At 37.7% G+C, this 16,856-nt stretch overlaps 1 protein-coding gene and 1 non-coding gene across 3 annotated transcripts; one reads left to right on the top strand and one right to left on the bottom strand.

Annotated features, from left to right (window-relative positions):
- Nucleotides 1-217: 217 nt before the first annotated feature.
- Nucleotides 218-291, top strand: TRNAF-GAA (transfer RNA phenylalanine (anticodon GAA)). Its single transcript has one exon. It is a non-coding gene; the product is annotated as a tRNA-Phe (tRNA).
- A 9,649-nt stretch (nucleotides 292-9,940) lies between these two features.
- LOC133823518 (uncharacterized) lies at nucleotides 9,941-13,050 on the bottom strand. Of its 2 annotated transcripts, XM_062256332.1 has the most exons (2): nucleotides 12,747-13,048; nucleotides 9,941-10,996 (listed from the first exon to the last, which is right to left on the bottom strand). In XM_062256332.1, exon 2 carries the CDS (start codon nucleotides 10,983-10,985, stop codon nucleotides 10,173-10,175), a length of 813 nt encoding a protein of 270 aa, XP_062112316.1. In that variant the 5' UTR covers nucleotides 10,986-10,996; nucleotides 12,747-13,048; the 3' UTR covers nucleotides 9,941-10,172. The 2 variants fall into 2 exon arrangements, with proteins under 2 accessions (XP_062112316.1, XP_062112315.1); XM_062256331.1 differs by having other exon boundaries at nucleotides 9,941-13,050.
- Nucleotides 13,051-16,856: the final 3,806 nt, after the last annotated feature.

The raw sequence follows: 16,856 nt of genomic DNA, 5'->3' as shown, positions 1-16,856 counted from the left end.
CTTGACTTTATCTCAAAATTAACATCCAGAGTTGGATACCGAATACAAAGCGGTTGGCGATGAAGATTTGGTGCTGCCAACTTTTTCAACGTCCTATCTTGAACCGCCATCTGAGACTTAATTGATGAATCTGAGTCAGAATCGTCGACTTTTCCCTTACTAGTCAAGTGTTAATGTAGGGCGCTATTCGATGAAGAAAACAGACTTTAGGATAGTGGTTCAGGTAGCTCAGCTGGTTAGAGCAAAGGACTGAAAATCCTTGTGTCAGTGGTTCGAATCCACTTCTAAATGGGCGAAGGGTCTTTAGACATGTAACCGGGAGCGAGCCGGATTTCAAAATTCAAGTAAATCGTTAGATGGTAATGTTTCTTGTACATGATTCACTTTCCTTGGTGAAGGTTGAAAGAGTGAATTATCAGTGATGGTGTGAGAAGAGCGGGATGAAGATGTCTCAAGATACTGCTTTTTAGCATGTAGTCTTTCTTGAGTATCTTCGTCAGACATAAACACCTGAAAGACAAACAACCAATAAGTTAGTATCATTAAAGAAAAAACGAATGAATAAAAGATAGTTAAGAACTAATTCACTACCACTACATCAGTATAGTGATAAAGTGCGAGTCGAACCCACAATGACTATCATTCTATTTATTATTCAAAAGAGTTAAAAAATTATTTTGATTATCTAAAATAAAATCACAAAATGAAACTTGTAAGATTAAATATAACAATTATAAAAGATAGTTGAGAACTAATTCACTATCGCTAAACATTCATACCATTAATTAACAAAGTCCAATGATTCATTCCATCATCGTAATTAACATTTGTAGATAATACAACAACAGTAATTACCCCAATCTATCATATGAAAATTAATCAAAGGTAAGCGCTATTGATTAACACTTTCTATTAAATAACCTAAGGAAAAGCACCTAAGACTCAACCTAGTAAAAGCATTGAAATTAATAGAGATAGATTATTCTAGATAACAAGCTAACAAGCATAACTTATACAACCTATGTCACATGTTTCATCATAATTAAAGATATTTTTGACATGATTAATAATTATAAAGTTACCATAAACATTTAGAACCCTAGACTATTAGGTGAATAGTAATTGTAAAATAGAAATCAATTAAAACTCTATCCTATTTAGCGTTCGTCCAAACAAAAGACAAGTAATAATCATAAACAATTATAGTAGAAACATATGAACAATTTAATGAATCAGAATGAAAGAAATAGAACTACTATTAATTAATGATAACCATGTCAGGGCATTGACATAGCCCTTAACCTAAAAAGAAAACTACTTCATATTCAAATTCATATTTACAAACATAATTATTCAATGAAAATAAAGAAGTTTTAAGAAGAAAGAAAGAATATAGATGATGGCGTATTTTCTTCTCCTCTGCCGCTCTAGAATCTGAAATTCGAAATCCAAAGTTATTCTAAAAGTTTACCCTAATCTCTTTTACAGCCCCTTAAAAATTACCTTTAAAAATAAAAAAATTAAAGAAAAATCTAATCATCGGTCGTGGCCATTGATTCTTGGTGGCCACGGCCACGGGAACTTCCTGGGCTTGTTATCGAATGGCGACTACGGGCAAGGGTTTATGCTGGTCGCGACCACCATGTTCTGAATCCCAGGGCGCGGTCTGGATTAAGGCTTGCCGTGACTAGTGTGCAATTTCAGCAAGAGTGCATTTTTCTTCAAAATCTCCAACTTTAGCCTCGAATCTCGGGTTTAGGGACTTCTAAAACACTTCAAACTCACCCAAACTTCATTTTCTCGAGTCCTATCGTCGCTCATAAATACCTAGCCACAAAAATACATAAAATTCATCAATAAACTCATAAAATATTTTATGGCCTAAAAATCTAGGACTCATAAAACAAATCTAAGAACACCTAAAAACACTAGAAATTAACTATATCTAAAAGCCAAAGGATAACAAATATAATAACCAAAATACACTTATCATATTTGCATTTGTCTTTTGTGTGAGAGAAAAGAAGAAGAAAAACTTAGTCATGGAGAAAATGTGGGTAGGAAATAAGTGGAGAGAAAAGGTTAGAAAATAGAAATATATATATAAAAAAAAAAAAAGCTTAATAATGATGATGGCAGAGAATGGGGAGTGTACAAACAATATTAGTGTAATATTTAAACTTATATAAACGTGTATAAGTTATTTGGGAATAGTAAAAAAGATCAAAATACCGTTTATAGTATTTTTGTAAGGATAGTGCCAATTTTGGCACATTGGAAAATTCTCATAACTTATTTACTTTTATGAGTGCTAATAAAATTATAATTACTTTTAGTTTAAATTGTCCCATACTTTGAATTAATTTTATTCAAACAAGTCAACAAATATTCACGTAACCAATTTTGTTTTTTGTTTTTTTTAATAACATATGCGTTAAAGGTAAAAATAAAAATCTTTATTAATTTAGGTAATTGTTGATGATAGATAAAAATTTGGAACAAATTCATAGTAAGAGAACTAATTAAGGAGTAAAAGAAGGCTAATTTTGTCATTTAGAAGGCATTTGAAGTCATTAAAAAATAGTGGGGTAAAAGCATACTTCATGTAAAAATGAGAGGACAAATTAACTTATTGTTAAATAGTAAAATAATTGGAATATTTATGATTAACAAAAATTGGGCGAATATCTTTATTAATATTAGGTTAATTAAGATTCTTACCCCTCAAAAAAAAAAATTCATGAACTATTCACAGTGGTTTAAAGTGAGACTTTCGTTAAGTTTCATCACATATGGCTAACAGAATGCTAATGTAGCTATTCACTCGTTGATGTGTCATTGCCACATCAACGCCACATATGTAATTCAAATAAAAAATTAATCTTAAATTTAAAAATATGAAAAATAATTTTAAAACTATATTTTCTTATATAAGATATATATTAATTAAAATAAATTTTAAAAAAACTTTAAATAGTTTAAAAATATATTATCTTAGTGAAAGTATAAGAGTTATTTTAATTAATTCAAAATAATTAAATTAGTTCACATAATTAAAATATTTATTAATAGTTTAATACACATTTACATAATTAAAATTGTGAATTGAATTAATCTTTGTGGTCTTGAGTTCACACTTCAACCATAATCAAATTAGATTTTGAAGAACACAAGACAAGGATTCGACCATAATCAAGTATAATCAAAGAGTCAACCATAATCAATCTTTAATTGCTAGAACCATGTACAAATTTGACTGGTGAAGAACAATAAGCACAACCATAAAAATTAGATTTTGAAACCTATTATTTCATCCCAAGAACACAAAAAATACAAACCCGGATTTTGAAACTCAAATTTGAAACCAAACAAACTCATACTTTTGGAACTCAAATTTGAAACCCTTAACCTCATCACCCCGAAGCCTCCACCTGCCTCTCTTGCGACCCCAAAGCCCAGAATTGCGAAGCCTCCACCTGCCCCTCTTACGACCCCAAGGCCCAGAATCGCGAAGCCTCCACCTGCACCTCTTACGACCCCAAAGCCTAGAACCGCGAAGCCTCCACCTGCCTCTCCTGCGACCCCAAAGCTCAGATCCGACCCTCTGTCTGGGAGTAAAAGCCCCAAGCCCAGTCGCACCTGCAGCAAGAAAAAAAAAAGGCGATGGGGCTTCCATCCCGTCGACATCACCTAGAAGAAGATGATGAGCCTGTGACAAGGTTATGGTGGCAACAGTAATACTAAGCAATAACAGAGAAGAAGAAAAAGAAAATTTCAGTGGAACAGTAGCACAAATGGAAGTAAACACAGAAGCTTTATTGAATTAGAAATAGAGACCAAGTCTCATACATGGAAGAAGGAGCCTCTCTGCGACAGAGAGATTACTCAATTCTTGCCTAAACCCAACAATAGCTTCCCCAGACACTATATGCCTAAACAGTACCAAAATTACCCCTTAACAAACTACCTCCAGCTCAGCCCACAAATGACCAAGACTACCCCTGACCCGTGTGCTTCTTTGGCCCCCTTCTAGAGTAAGTAAATCTTATATTAGGCCTATCAATTCTATCATTACCCCCCCCCCCCCCCCCCCCCACCCCCCCAAAATTTTTAACCTTGTCCTCAAGGTTGAAAGCTGGGAATTGCCCTCGAATAACATCAAACTTTTCCCAAGTCGCCTCAAATAATGGCAGATCTTTCTAGCGAATCAAAACCTCAACAGCTTGCTCTTGAGAGGCTGAAGTCTGGCGAACGTTCAGCAGCTCCGCGGGCTCAACAATGAGCTCTAAATCGGCGGTCAACGACGGGGGAATTGTAGTGGAAGAGTGAGCAATACCAATGGCAGCGCGGAGTTGTGACACGTGAAAAACAGGATGTATGGCAGCCGAAGAAGGAAGGTCCAAACGATAAGCCACATTACCAATACATTTCAGAATCAAAAAAAGGACCATAGTACCTTGCTGCCAGCTTCTCATTCCTTCGAGTGGCTAGAGACTTTTGATGATAAGGCCTCAATTTAACAAAGACCTTATCCCCCACAGCGAACTCCACATGCCGGCGAGAACCATCGGCCACAACCTTCATCTTTTGCTGAGCACGCAAGAGATGCATCTTCAAGTCATCTAGGAAGGAATCCCGTTCTTCCAGCAGCTGATCCACAGCCATCACCGAAGTAGAACCGGCTGAATACCGAACCAAGGGAGGTGGATCACGCCCGTACAACACCTTGAAAGGGGTACATCCCAAGGAGGAGTGGTATGTGGTGTTGTACCAATATTCTGCCCAAGCCAGCCACTTTGCCCATCCTTTGGGACGATTCGAAGCAAAACAACGAAGATAAGTCTCAAGGCAACGGTTGACCACCTCAGTTTGCCCATCGGTTTGGGGTGATAAGAGGTACTATGGCGGAGCTCGGTACCTTGAAGCTTGAACAATTCAGACCAAAAGTGGCTGAGAAAAATCCGGTCCCGATCCGAGACTATCGTGAGTGGCATCCCATGTAGTTTCACCACTGTGTTGGTGAAGATTTCAGCTACTGTTTTGGCAGTAAAAGGATGTTTGAGGCCAATGAAATGGCTGTACTTGCTAAGCCGATCCACCACTACCAAAATAGTGTCCACTCCTTCAGATTTGGGTAGGCCTTCGATAAAATCCATGGTTAAATCGTCCCACACTTGAACGGGCAGCGACAGCAGTTGTAATAAACCCCCTAGAGACAGCGAAGAGTGTTTGTTACGCTGACATATCTCGCAAGCTCGAACAAACTCCAACACCTTGGCTTTCATACCAACCCAATAAACATCACTTTTCAACCGTTGGTAAGTACGAAGTTCCCCCGAATGACCACCCACCGGAGAGCAGTGGTATTCTCTCAAAAAGTGAGGAATCAAGGAAGAAGTAGACGACAAAACCAGCCTTCCATTATACAGCAACTGCTCATGAACAATGGCAAACCCAGTGACAGTATTCCCTTGCTCCAAATCAGCCTTTACTCGCGACAAAAACGGGTCACTAGCAAGCTCCCGACGGCAAGCATCCCAATCCAACCAAGTGGTAGAAGTCAACAAGGAGCATTCAACTGGCCCAATCCTAGAAAAGGCAACGGCTGCCCTATTAGTGTGCCCAGCTCGGTACTGAATTTCGAAATCATAGCCCAATAATTTTACTAACCATTTCTGATGTTCAGGAGTGATTAACCTTTGTTCCAGCTGAAACTTGAGACTTTGCTGGTCTGTTCGAACAATGAAATGCCGTCCAAGGAGGTAGGGCCGCCATTTAATGACCGCAAGAACAATTGCCATAAGTTCTTTTTCATAAATGGACTTCAGCCGTGCCTTAGGCTTCAAAATCTGGCTGAAATACGCTATTGGGCGGCCCTCTTGCATCAACACAACTCCCAATCCATACCCCGAAGCATCGGTCTCCACCACAAAGGGCTTAGTAAAGTCAGGAAGAGCCAAAACTGGTACAGTTGTCATGGTTGTTCTCAAAGATTCAAAGGCTGCGGTTGCTTCATCTGACCAACTGAATTGGTCTTTTTTGAGTTAATCTGTTAATGGCCTTGCTATAGTCCCATAATCTTTGACGAACTTCCGATAATAGCCTGTGAGGCCGAGAAAACCCCGCAGCTCCTTAATCGTCTTGGGCAGCGGCCATTCCAACATGGCCTTGATCTTAGATGGGTCCACCGCTACTCCTTGACCCGAAATAATGTGCCCAATATACTCCACCTGCCGCTGTCCAAAACAACACTTTTTAAAGTTAGCAAAAAAGTGATGTTGTGACAGTGTTTGCAAGACTATTTCCAGATCCTTGAGATAGGTTTGCTCATCTGGGCTATATACGAGAATATCATCAAAAAACACCAGCACTCGTTTCCGAAGATGAGGCTTGAAAATTTCGTTCATTTGAGATTGAAAAGTTGCTGGAGCATTAGTCAACCCGAATGGCATCACCACAAACTCGTAGTGACCCTCGTGAGTCTGAAAGGCCGTCTTGTCAACATCTTCGGGTTTAACCCGAATTTGATGATAACCAGAACGCAAGTCCAACTTTGAAAACACTTGTGCCCCGTGCAATTCATCAATCAATTCCTCAATCACTGGAATGGGAAATTTTTCGGGTACGGTAGCTCGATTCAAAGCCCGATAGTCCACACAAAATCGCCAACCGCCATCTTTTTTCTTAACCAACAAAATCGGGCTCGAATAGGGGCTATTACTTGGCTGAATGATACCTCCATTTAACATATCCTGCACTAACTTCTCGACTTCATCCTTGATACTATGAGGATACCGATATGGGCGGACACTCACCGGCGTGGCATCGGAACGAAGAGTGATGGCGTGATCATGACTTCTCGGAGGAGGCAGAGATGTAGGTGTCTCGAACACCGTTGAGTACCGTTGTAACACCCGTTTGATGGCTGCCGACTGCTCAAGAACTACTTGGTAAACCGATACACATCCTAATTCCACCCAAACACCTTGTCTCTCGTGTTGCAGCAAACGAATCATGTTTTTCAGCGATACGCGAGTCTTGTGGAGTGTTGGGTCACCTCGTAAAGTGATAGTTTTGCCTCCAACTTTCAGCTTCATGGTATGTTCCTTCCAATGGTGGATAGTTTCTCCCAATGTTTCGAGCCATTGAACACCCAATATCACATCGGTACTGCCCAGTTGTAAAGGAAGAAAATCTTCAATAATTTCCAATTCTTGTAACACCAACGGAACTGCCCGACAAACTCATTCGCCTTGAATCGCTTGACCACTCCCCAGTTGCACCCCATAAGCTTCTGTGGTGGACAAGGGAAGCCCCAATTTCTGCGCTAACTCCGTGGTGATAAAATTGTGGGTCGCACCACTGTCCACGAGAACCACCACTTCGTGGCCATGAATGGACCCCAGAATTTTCATGGTCTTAGGAGAAGTGAGTCCCACCACAGCATTCAATGATACTTCCACCATTTGAGCTTCAGGAGGCTCCAACGGAGGCATACCCGTGGCCTCGGCAATGGGGTCTTCAGGTGGTTCCTCCTTCGGTTCTGCTTGAATGATAACCACTTGTAACTCCGCTGCCTTGCACTCGTGACCCCTAAACCACCTTCCATCACACTTGAAACACACCCCCCGATCTTTCTTTGCCTTCAGTTCAGCCTTTGTGTATTTCTTGAAGTGAGTCGGAGTCGGTGACGAAGAAGACGAAGACCAGAGATTGGAGGTAGTGGATGTTTTGGGGGAAAATGGTGAAGTCACGTGCGAGGACTTAGATGCGTCTGAAGGACTCACGGAGCTCATGGGTCGAATTGGGCCTGGATTGCTTTTACTTGGGCCAATACGGTGAGTCCTTACCAAGGCCTGATTAACCTAAATTGCCTCTGCCAATTCCATTGTCTTAATAAGCCCATCAGGCTCCAATACACGAAGTGGGCCTTGTATTTCAATTTTCAGCCCTTTGATGAAGGCAGCTTGTAGGGTTGGGTCCCCCATCGTCTCCATCAAAGCAGCCAAAGACTCAAATTGCCTCCGGTATTCCTGGACAGTCGTCACCTGTTGGAGGTTGAAGAATCGGTCGTAGACCGTCCCTCCTTGTGCTGGTCGAAACCTCTTGATGATCATCGCCTTCAACTCTTCCCAAGAAGCGATGGTCTGGCGCATATTCTCCCACCGAAACTAGCTAAGGGCCGCTCCCTCTAAACACAGAATCGCTGCCTTGCGTTGCTCTGCCAGAGTTAACCGCTGGAGACCAAAATATCGTTCTGCCCTATACGCCCATTCATCGGGGTCTTCGCCTGAATAAATTGGCAGCTCAATCTTCCTTGGCCGGAATTCAGAGCGTCGCCCGTTGCTGCCGTCTCGTAGCTGAGAAATAGCCGGCCCCGGAGAAGATGGTCGATCACCACCAGTGGACCGTCGACCTGAGACGTACGAGTTCTCATTCATCTCTCATATACTCAATACCTCATCCGCCAATCGTACTTGACCATTCATCACTGTTTTCATCTGTTCCGTAAGTACTGAAACAGAGTGTGCCTGGGCTTTAATCTCCCCCAGCACCGATTTGATGCTGTTGATATCCGATCTGATTCCGTGCACTTCAGACTCGAGGCCTTCAATTTTTTTCTCCATCCGTGTTGACGGCATTCACCAAGAACGGTGTCTCTGATACCAATTGATGAGCCTGTGACAAGGTTATGGTGGCAGCAGTAATACTAAGCAATAACAGAGAAGAAGAAAAAGAAAAATTCAATGGAACAGTAGCACAAATGGAAGTAAACACAGAAGCTTTATTGAATTAGAAATAGAGACCAAGTCTCATACATGGAAGAAGGAGCCTCTCTGCGACAGAGAGATTACTCAATTCTTGCCTAAACCCAACAATAGCTTCCCCAGACACTATATGCCTAAACAGTACCAAAATTATCCCTTAACAAACTACCTCCAGCTCAGCCCACAAATGACCAAGACTACCCCTGACCCGTGTGCTTCTTTGGCCCCCTTCTAGAGTAAGTAAATCTTATATTAGGCCTATCAATTCTATCAGAAGAAGAAGAAGATCGGTGAAGAAGAGAGGAGATCGAGAGAATAAGAAGAAGAGAGAGAGGAGATAATAAAATATTTTAGGATTCTTTAAGTTTTGTTTTTAATGTTTAAAAAGAAAATGTTTTATTTTAATTTTTAATAATGTACCAGGAGAATTGGAATTAAAATATATTTGAAAGCTTTTTTGTGTGAATTTTTTAAATTAATTTATTAATTTATAATAAGTAAATACATTTTTTTAAAATGAATTACACATGTAGCGTTGATGTGACAATGACACATCAACGAGTGAATAGCCACATCAGCATTTAGTGAAACTTAAGAAAAGTCTCACTTTACATCATTGTGAATAATTCAGGAGGAATTTTTAATGGCCCGAAAAAATCAGGAGGTACGATAATGTATAAGTCATAATTCTAGGTGCAAAAATCCTAATTAGCCATAATATTATACTATTCTATTTTAAGGTAACGAGTAGAAGACGGGGCCAACCCTATGTATAGACCAAACATGTGCCTAGGATCTATAGTTAAAAGAGTTCTAAATTTTAGAAAAATAACATATTTTTTTCTTTACAAAGGTCCCCAAATTTTGAAAAATGAAATTTATCTTGGCCCCTCTCAAAGTTCAAAGTTGGCCCTGGTTGGAGATGAACCAAAGCTTCCTCGTTCATTTCATCCAAGCAAACTCATATTTGGTGGCATGTTAAAATTTTGATTCGTGATCTACAAAATTTCATACATCTATCTTATCAAAACATGTTTACAATAGGTGATTTGTAATAGCTGCCTGAATTCTAAACGAGGAAAAAAAACAAAGTCGTGATCCTTTTACCTCGCATGCACAAAGGACAAGATCGGTACAAGGCCGTGGTATAAGATGGGAAGGCACACATAGCATAACCAGTGATAATCCACAAAAACATGATATCATTTCTTTTTCTCTTTTGGTAGTGAGCTATATACATTCTTTTTGTCCTCTGTAAATGATAGATCTTGATAATAATTTGAGGAATATAAAATAACACAACATTCCACTGAACTAGTATGTACAATGAAAATCTATAACAAGCGTGTTTGTTTATACAATTGTTCATAGTTGAACATAGCTTCTAAATCCTGAGAAAGCATTTTACAAGGTCTCAAAATAGTAAGGCTGGCAAATGCAATCGATTGCATGCATAAGTTTTCTCCTAGGCCCCACTGCATTTGCACCCATATCCTTGAGCTTCTTCATGGTTAGGTTCACCAAGTGAAACTTGCTAAGACCCTTCCTCTGAAAGATCCTCACAAACTGTACCAGACCCAGAGAAGCAAGCCACCTGCTCAACCCACCAGCTTTCTGAAGCTTCCTCTCAAGATTCATTGCCCTCAATCTTTGATTCAGGGCCACGCCACCAACATGGTGACCACTATGGCCATGGAGTATTAGTCTTGGCACCATGATACCTTTTGAGGTGTTAGAAATTCCAAGTAATCTGTGAGACATGGCTGTACGAACTTGGTGTGGCTTTACTGATTCTATTGTTAGGTCTTGCCTAAATGGTTTGGTTGATGTTGTGAAGTTTTGAGCACCAGAAGCTTTCTTAACTTGGAGACCCTTTTCAGAAGCAGTTGGCAATGGCATGGACCTCTTCCGCCACTCATTAGCTGATGGCAACCTGGAAATGGGATGTGCCTCAGTTGGTTCCTCTAGACCATCATCTACCCTTTTCGTATGCACAGCCTGTGATTGACTCGCTTCAAGGTTTAACTGTGGAGATCTATCAGCAATAGGAAGTGAAGGTACCAGGACGGTGATCCTCTGTTTCTTAACAATCACCCAACTAGTTTCTGAATGCAGATCCAGATCAGGATTGGGATTTGAAGTGTCAATGAGCTTACTTGCAGTGTTGTTTTGCTTTGTAGGGACTGCCACAAGCTGCCTTTGCTTTGTCTTACCCATCAAGCTGAAATCTGCTTGCGACACATGTAACAGAATAACTTCTACGTAAACTAATGAACTTATTAAAAAATACAAGCCATTGAAGACCTCTGACCCAGCAATAATATAATTTGGTAATGGAACAAAACAAAATCTGAAGTGCTGTTCATGTTCCCATGACACTCTTACCAGGAAAAATTTATCCTGCCCATTAAAACTATTCAAAACACAACCATTGTCCATTTTTCAACCAAGATGGCATTGATTTAGGGAGAAAAGTGAGAAGTCTTTGCAATTTGCCACCAACACAGAGACCCTTTTCGGTAACATCCCTTAACATCTTCTAATAACTTGTTAAAAAACGAACAAATTCATATTAACTAAAAGCAACCCACAATTGATATCAATGTGCTTCAGGTTATGTCCAAACATGCTATATCAACTCAAGATTGTCCCATAATATCGATCAATAACAACTCAAGGAGGAAGATAATCATACTCCAAGATGAGCTTTTTATTGTACTCTCAATTAAAAGGGTCGGGACCTTGATACTTAAAACAGATAATAGTTTACAGATCATGCAAACCCAGAGTATTATAATCTATTTTTCTTGGAATTTATAATTGAACACCATACCCACAATGTTAGTTTTAATTTAATTATCATATTTAATATAGAAGAAAAACAGTTGGCAAAAACCAGGAAACCATTTAAGAATGATGCAATTGCAACATAACATAAGCATAGATTTCAGCAAACATAAACTTTTCAAGAGCTAATGAAGAGCAAAATATATAGTCTCGTCACTTAAAAAAAAAAACTGACCCGCCCTGTGAGGGTCCCTGCCCTCACAGGTTTGGAAGCAGGGAGGGGCTGAATTCTTGCGTTTAACCGATGTTCTTAAAAAAAAGCTTAACTTAAACTGAACCTATTCACTAATAGGTTTTAATGCTAACAGTGGTAACTTTTCACATAATAAATTTTAATAAAAAAATGGAAACAGTTGCATCTTCTCGAAGAACATTAGCATATTGAAGATCTTTTCAGAAAAGATTAATCTAAATAAGACCAGACATTGTAACAACTCTAATCTAAGAAGACAACCCTTTGCATTAAGAACTCGGTACATTCAAATACTTAGAAATCGTTCCATTATTCTCATGCAATCTCCTCATCTTTCAACAGATTCATCTAAATGTGAAAATAACTCCAACTCTGAAGCAAAATTGGTTAGAATCTGAGATTAATTTCAGTTGAACTCATAAATTCAAAAAAGATAATCCTATTCTCTAATATTTCTCTCAGGATTGTTGCCCCAATACCTCTCCTCTGTGAAGAATTTAAGGAACACCACAAAGGTTTGTTTTTACTATGCTTAAACCATTAGAATTGTATGCTTTGTTTCTAATTTATATACAGTATATACACGTTCAGCAACTCCTTAATTTGATTCCCAAACCAAACCCAGATGTCATTTTGTGGCAGTGTTATAAACTAATAAGTAATGTAATATTACCACATAAAGATGACAATAAAAAATGGCATATCAAGTCCTTTAAAATTAATTCCATAGAAAGTGTTTAAGAAAATAATGAATCAAAATCGTCTTCAAAACTTAAAAAAAAAAAAGGGGGGGGGGGGGGGGGGGGGGGGGGTGGGGGGTGTTGGGAAGGAGAGCTTCCACGAACACAAATCAATATTTTACACAAACACACAGAGATATATATATATATACAAACATATATATTAACAGATTTAAACTTCAAACCCTAAAGTAATACCGGCGGCGGTTGCTCTGGCTCTGGGCCACCCGGTTTTGGTGAAGACCTTGACGGAGGAAGCAATATGGATCGATTAGAGGAAGAAGGTGCTACGGACCGAGTGAGGGAGACAGCGAGTATGAGACGGTGGCGGATTGAGGGAGATGGTGCAGAAACGGACTGAGTGAGAGAGGCTGGCGGAGTCAAGAAGAACACGAATGAAAGATGGCGATGGTGGGGGAGTGAAGGAGTTGGCGCACGAGAGAAGTTGGAGGCTGGAGGTCTCTGTCACCGTACGTGTACAGAAGGAAATAGAAAACCCTAACAATATTTTTAAATATCTGTAATCTAAAGATAGGTAAATTGTAATTAAATAACGGTAGAAAAAAAAAAGTAATATTTAAATATGTATATTTAACAATAGAATATTTAAAGAAAAATACCAAAGTAAAATTTTTAAATATTTAAAATTAGTTATTTATTTTACACAGAAAATAATTTTTTTTGGTTAATGTTACTTATATATAAATTCTGATAATACGCATACAATATTAGTAAAGAGTATAATATATATTTTGTAAAAAAAAAAGAGTAATATATTTTGTTTATTAGTTTGTTGATTAAAATATATGGTTTAATTATTAAATCTATAATTTTATTTTTGCATATATTTTAAAATTGTGGTGTATTAATATAAATGTCATACATAATCAAAGGTGCTAATTAATATATAGTTGGATTCCAACAAAAACTTTTTTAAATATTAAATAAATAAGAAATATTACATCGGCAAATCTATTTTTCCAATTTTACTTTACTAAATAGTGAGATTTACTAAAAAGTGGAATACACATGTTAGTAGATATAACATCACATTACTATGATCTAGTGAACTTTCCTCGTATGAAGCCAAGAGAGTTTTCCAGAAGCGTGAAAGGAAGAAAGTGGAGAACAAAAACAAGGTTTATTCATATATGAAATTATTATTCTCTCAATGATGGGGCAATATGCTTTTTTTTTCAGTATGTATTGCTTCCCAAAAATGTCTTTTAAAATCCGATATGTACAATGTTCAGGCTCAATGTCATTTTAGATCACACTTTCCAGTGTGTTTGGGATCTTTTCGAACTTAAAGATCACTATCATTTATCTACCGCACAAGTATTAGAACACTCTCAATCGGTGTTTTACTCTATCTTTTAAAAAAATCACCAAAATATTACTTTTTCTATTTTACCTTTAACTTTTACATTATATCATATATCAGTTTTTTTATTTTTTTTCTCATTATCATTTAAATATTATATTTTTATTTATTTTAAATATTTTTTCTCACTTTCAATAATACTTTTATATCTTACAACAATATTTATATATCTTTTAATATTTATAATATTTATATATATAATGTCAAATATAACTATACTATATTTTTAACTAATCTAAATTTATAAATAAAATATATTTTTCTAACAATATTTAAATATTAAACTTTTTATTCATTTCAAATATTTATCTAACTATGAGTCCATAATTAAAGATATTGTGAAAAGAAAAATTAATAATTACAATGTAAATAAATTAAGCATAAATAACTTTTGACTTGTTGCTAGTTTCACTTAATATAAAATAATTAAAGAAAGAAAGACATTTAAATAAATAAAAAAAACTAGAAATGTAGCTTGAAGATAGAGAAAGAAAGGATGAGAAATTAATAAAAAAATAACTTAAAGTATGAATAGTATATTATAAATATAACTTGGTCCTGTAGCAAAGGTAAATAATTTATACATAATACAGCAACCATTGGAGCACATTTTTTTACCATTTCTTTAAAAATTTGAAGATTTGGTGATTTTACAGGAGTCATTGTGAGTGCTCTTAGAAGATTTTATACTTTTGACTATGTCAAATATCTTTGAACATCATTTAATTCATTATCAACTTTTGACTATATATTAAAACCTTTATTTTATTATTATTTTTGTTAGATAATAAGTTGTTTTTTCCCTTATATCCGTTGGATATCTGTTGGTTTTGTTATAGCTAGTAACAACTTTTTGTTATAGGCCTCATAGCCTTTTCCAACTATATATAGTTGTCTTTTGGTTCAGTCAAAATCGACAGAGACCATACACTGTAATCACTGAATTCCTTTTTCAAGAAATACATTTTTCCTTTACTTTGTAATATGGTATGAGACGTTATACAAGTTTTCTTCTCTTCACATTCTTGAAATGGCTCGCACCTGTTCCACACCAACAACTCCGGTCACTGAGGCCACAACCACCGACGCCCCACCCCTCCACAACGGAAACAATGTCAATCTCGGTACAACACACAACCCAGAAGCTCCCCCTACGCACAGCTCCGACGATGGCCCTAGAGTTTCTAGTTCTAATTGGTTCTCTACACTCTCTTCACAAGAATGACCACAAAATAACGATGTCCAGAGGTTCTACTTCATCGGCAATGGAGATCACCCTGCCCTCATCCTTGTCGCCCCTCCTCTCACTGAGAAGAACTTCCCCTCTTGGAGGCGTGATTTCCGTCTTTCCATTGGAGCCAAGAACAAAGCATCCTTTCTTACGGGTGATCTTCCCCCTCCACCTGCAATAGATCTGAATCACAATCAATGGCACACTTGCAATCAAATGCTATGTGGACTGAACTACACAACAGATTTGACCAAGGAAATGGGCCACAGATTTTTGAGCTCAGAGAAACTCTCATCAGACTTCATCAAGGAGCTAATTTTGTAAGTACTTACTTTGCCAAGCTTAAATCCATATGGGATGAGATTAACGAACTAAGACCTCGAATACTCTGTTCTTGTGCGGCCTCTGCTAACAATCTTGATCATCATAATTAAGATCAAGTGCTTTAATTTCTTATAGGTCTAAACGATTCTTTTCATGGTGTTCGTGCTCAGATTTTGTTGATAGACCCTTTCCCCAATCTCTCCAAAGTCTTCTCCATGATCATACAAGAGGAGAGACAAAGAAAATTAGGCCCACTCAGCCCTACAGTTGCTGTTGTACACACCCCATATCCATCCATCAATCTCAAACCTACAAGCACTAACCCCATTCATCCCAATCCTCAATACCCTAGTTCCTCTAATCCCAACCCTCGGAACAAAAAAATCTAACCTACTTGCACTCATTGCAATAAACCAGGCCATCTCAAGGATAAATATTTTTTTATCCTGGTTATGGCTCTCGTAGACCCACCACTGAAGCAACACACATCTCTGATCGCAGAACTCACCTTGAAACCTCTGTTGGTACAACATCAAAGGCCTTTCAAGCTTCAACTACCATGCCTGCCTCGGGACCATTAACCCTTCAACACTGCCAACAGTTGATATCAATTTTGAACCAGCAAATGACTCAGGCGACTACACCGTCCACCTCCAACCCCACAACTGAAAACTCTTCTACCCTGAATCATTTTTTTGGTAACAAACACTTATTCTCCTCTGACTTCTGGATCATAGACAGTGGTGCTACACATCACATTGCTTTCAATATTAACTGTTTTAATTCCTTTGATGAAAAACCTTTTGCTACTAGTATTACTCTACCGAACAATCAAAACATTGTTGTTGAAAAATCTGGCACAGTCTATATTAGTCCACTAATATCCTTACATTATGTGCTATATGTTCCTTTTTTTCACTTCAACCTCTTATCAATAAATTTCTTTCTTAACACAACTTCTAACACCTTCTTTTTGTATTCTGAAAAATGCTTAATACAAGATCCTACGCAGCATATAACGATTGAGATTGCTAAAAATCTCCACAATCTTTATGTTCTTCCAAGCTCTACGGCTTCATCATCCTCTATACATTGTAATAGCCATACAAATGTAAATCAATGGCACTCACGCCTTGGTCATCCATCCTTGTTAATCACAAAAAGTATCAATAAAACTTTACATATTTCAGATTCTTCTTCTTCTTCAAACCCTTGTTCTATTTGTCATCTTGCAAAACAAAAAAAACTGCCTTTTATTTCCTTCAACAACTTTGCCCCAAATCCTTTTGACTTAATACATCTTGACATATGGGGTTCCTTTCATGTTTTAAGTATTGAAGGATATAAATATTTTTTAACTATTGTTGAT

This window comes from Humulus lupulus, chromosome 3 (assembly GCF_963169125.1).
Source record: "Humulus lupulus chromosome 3, drHumLupu1.1, whole genome shotgun sequence".
Lineage (NCBI taxonomy): Eukaryota > Viridiplantae > Streptophyta > Magnoliopsida > Rosales > Cannabaceae > Humulus > Humulus lupulus.
Note: the sequence above shows the minus strand (reverse complement) of the source record. Positions and strands in the feature narration are given on the sequence as shown.

Bases quoted from the DNA above. Each gene is read 5' to 3' on its own strand.
- LOC133823518 (XM_062256331.1), bottom strand. From the start codon at position 11,207: ATGGACAATGGTTGTGTTTTGAATAGTTTTAATGGGCAGGATAAATTT.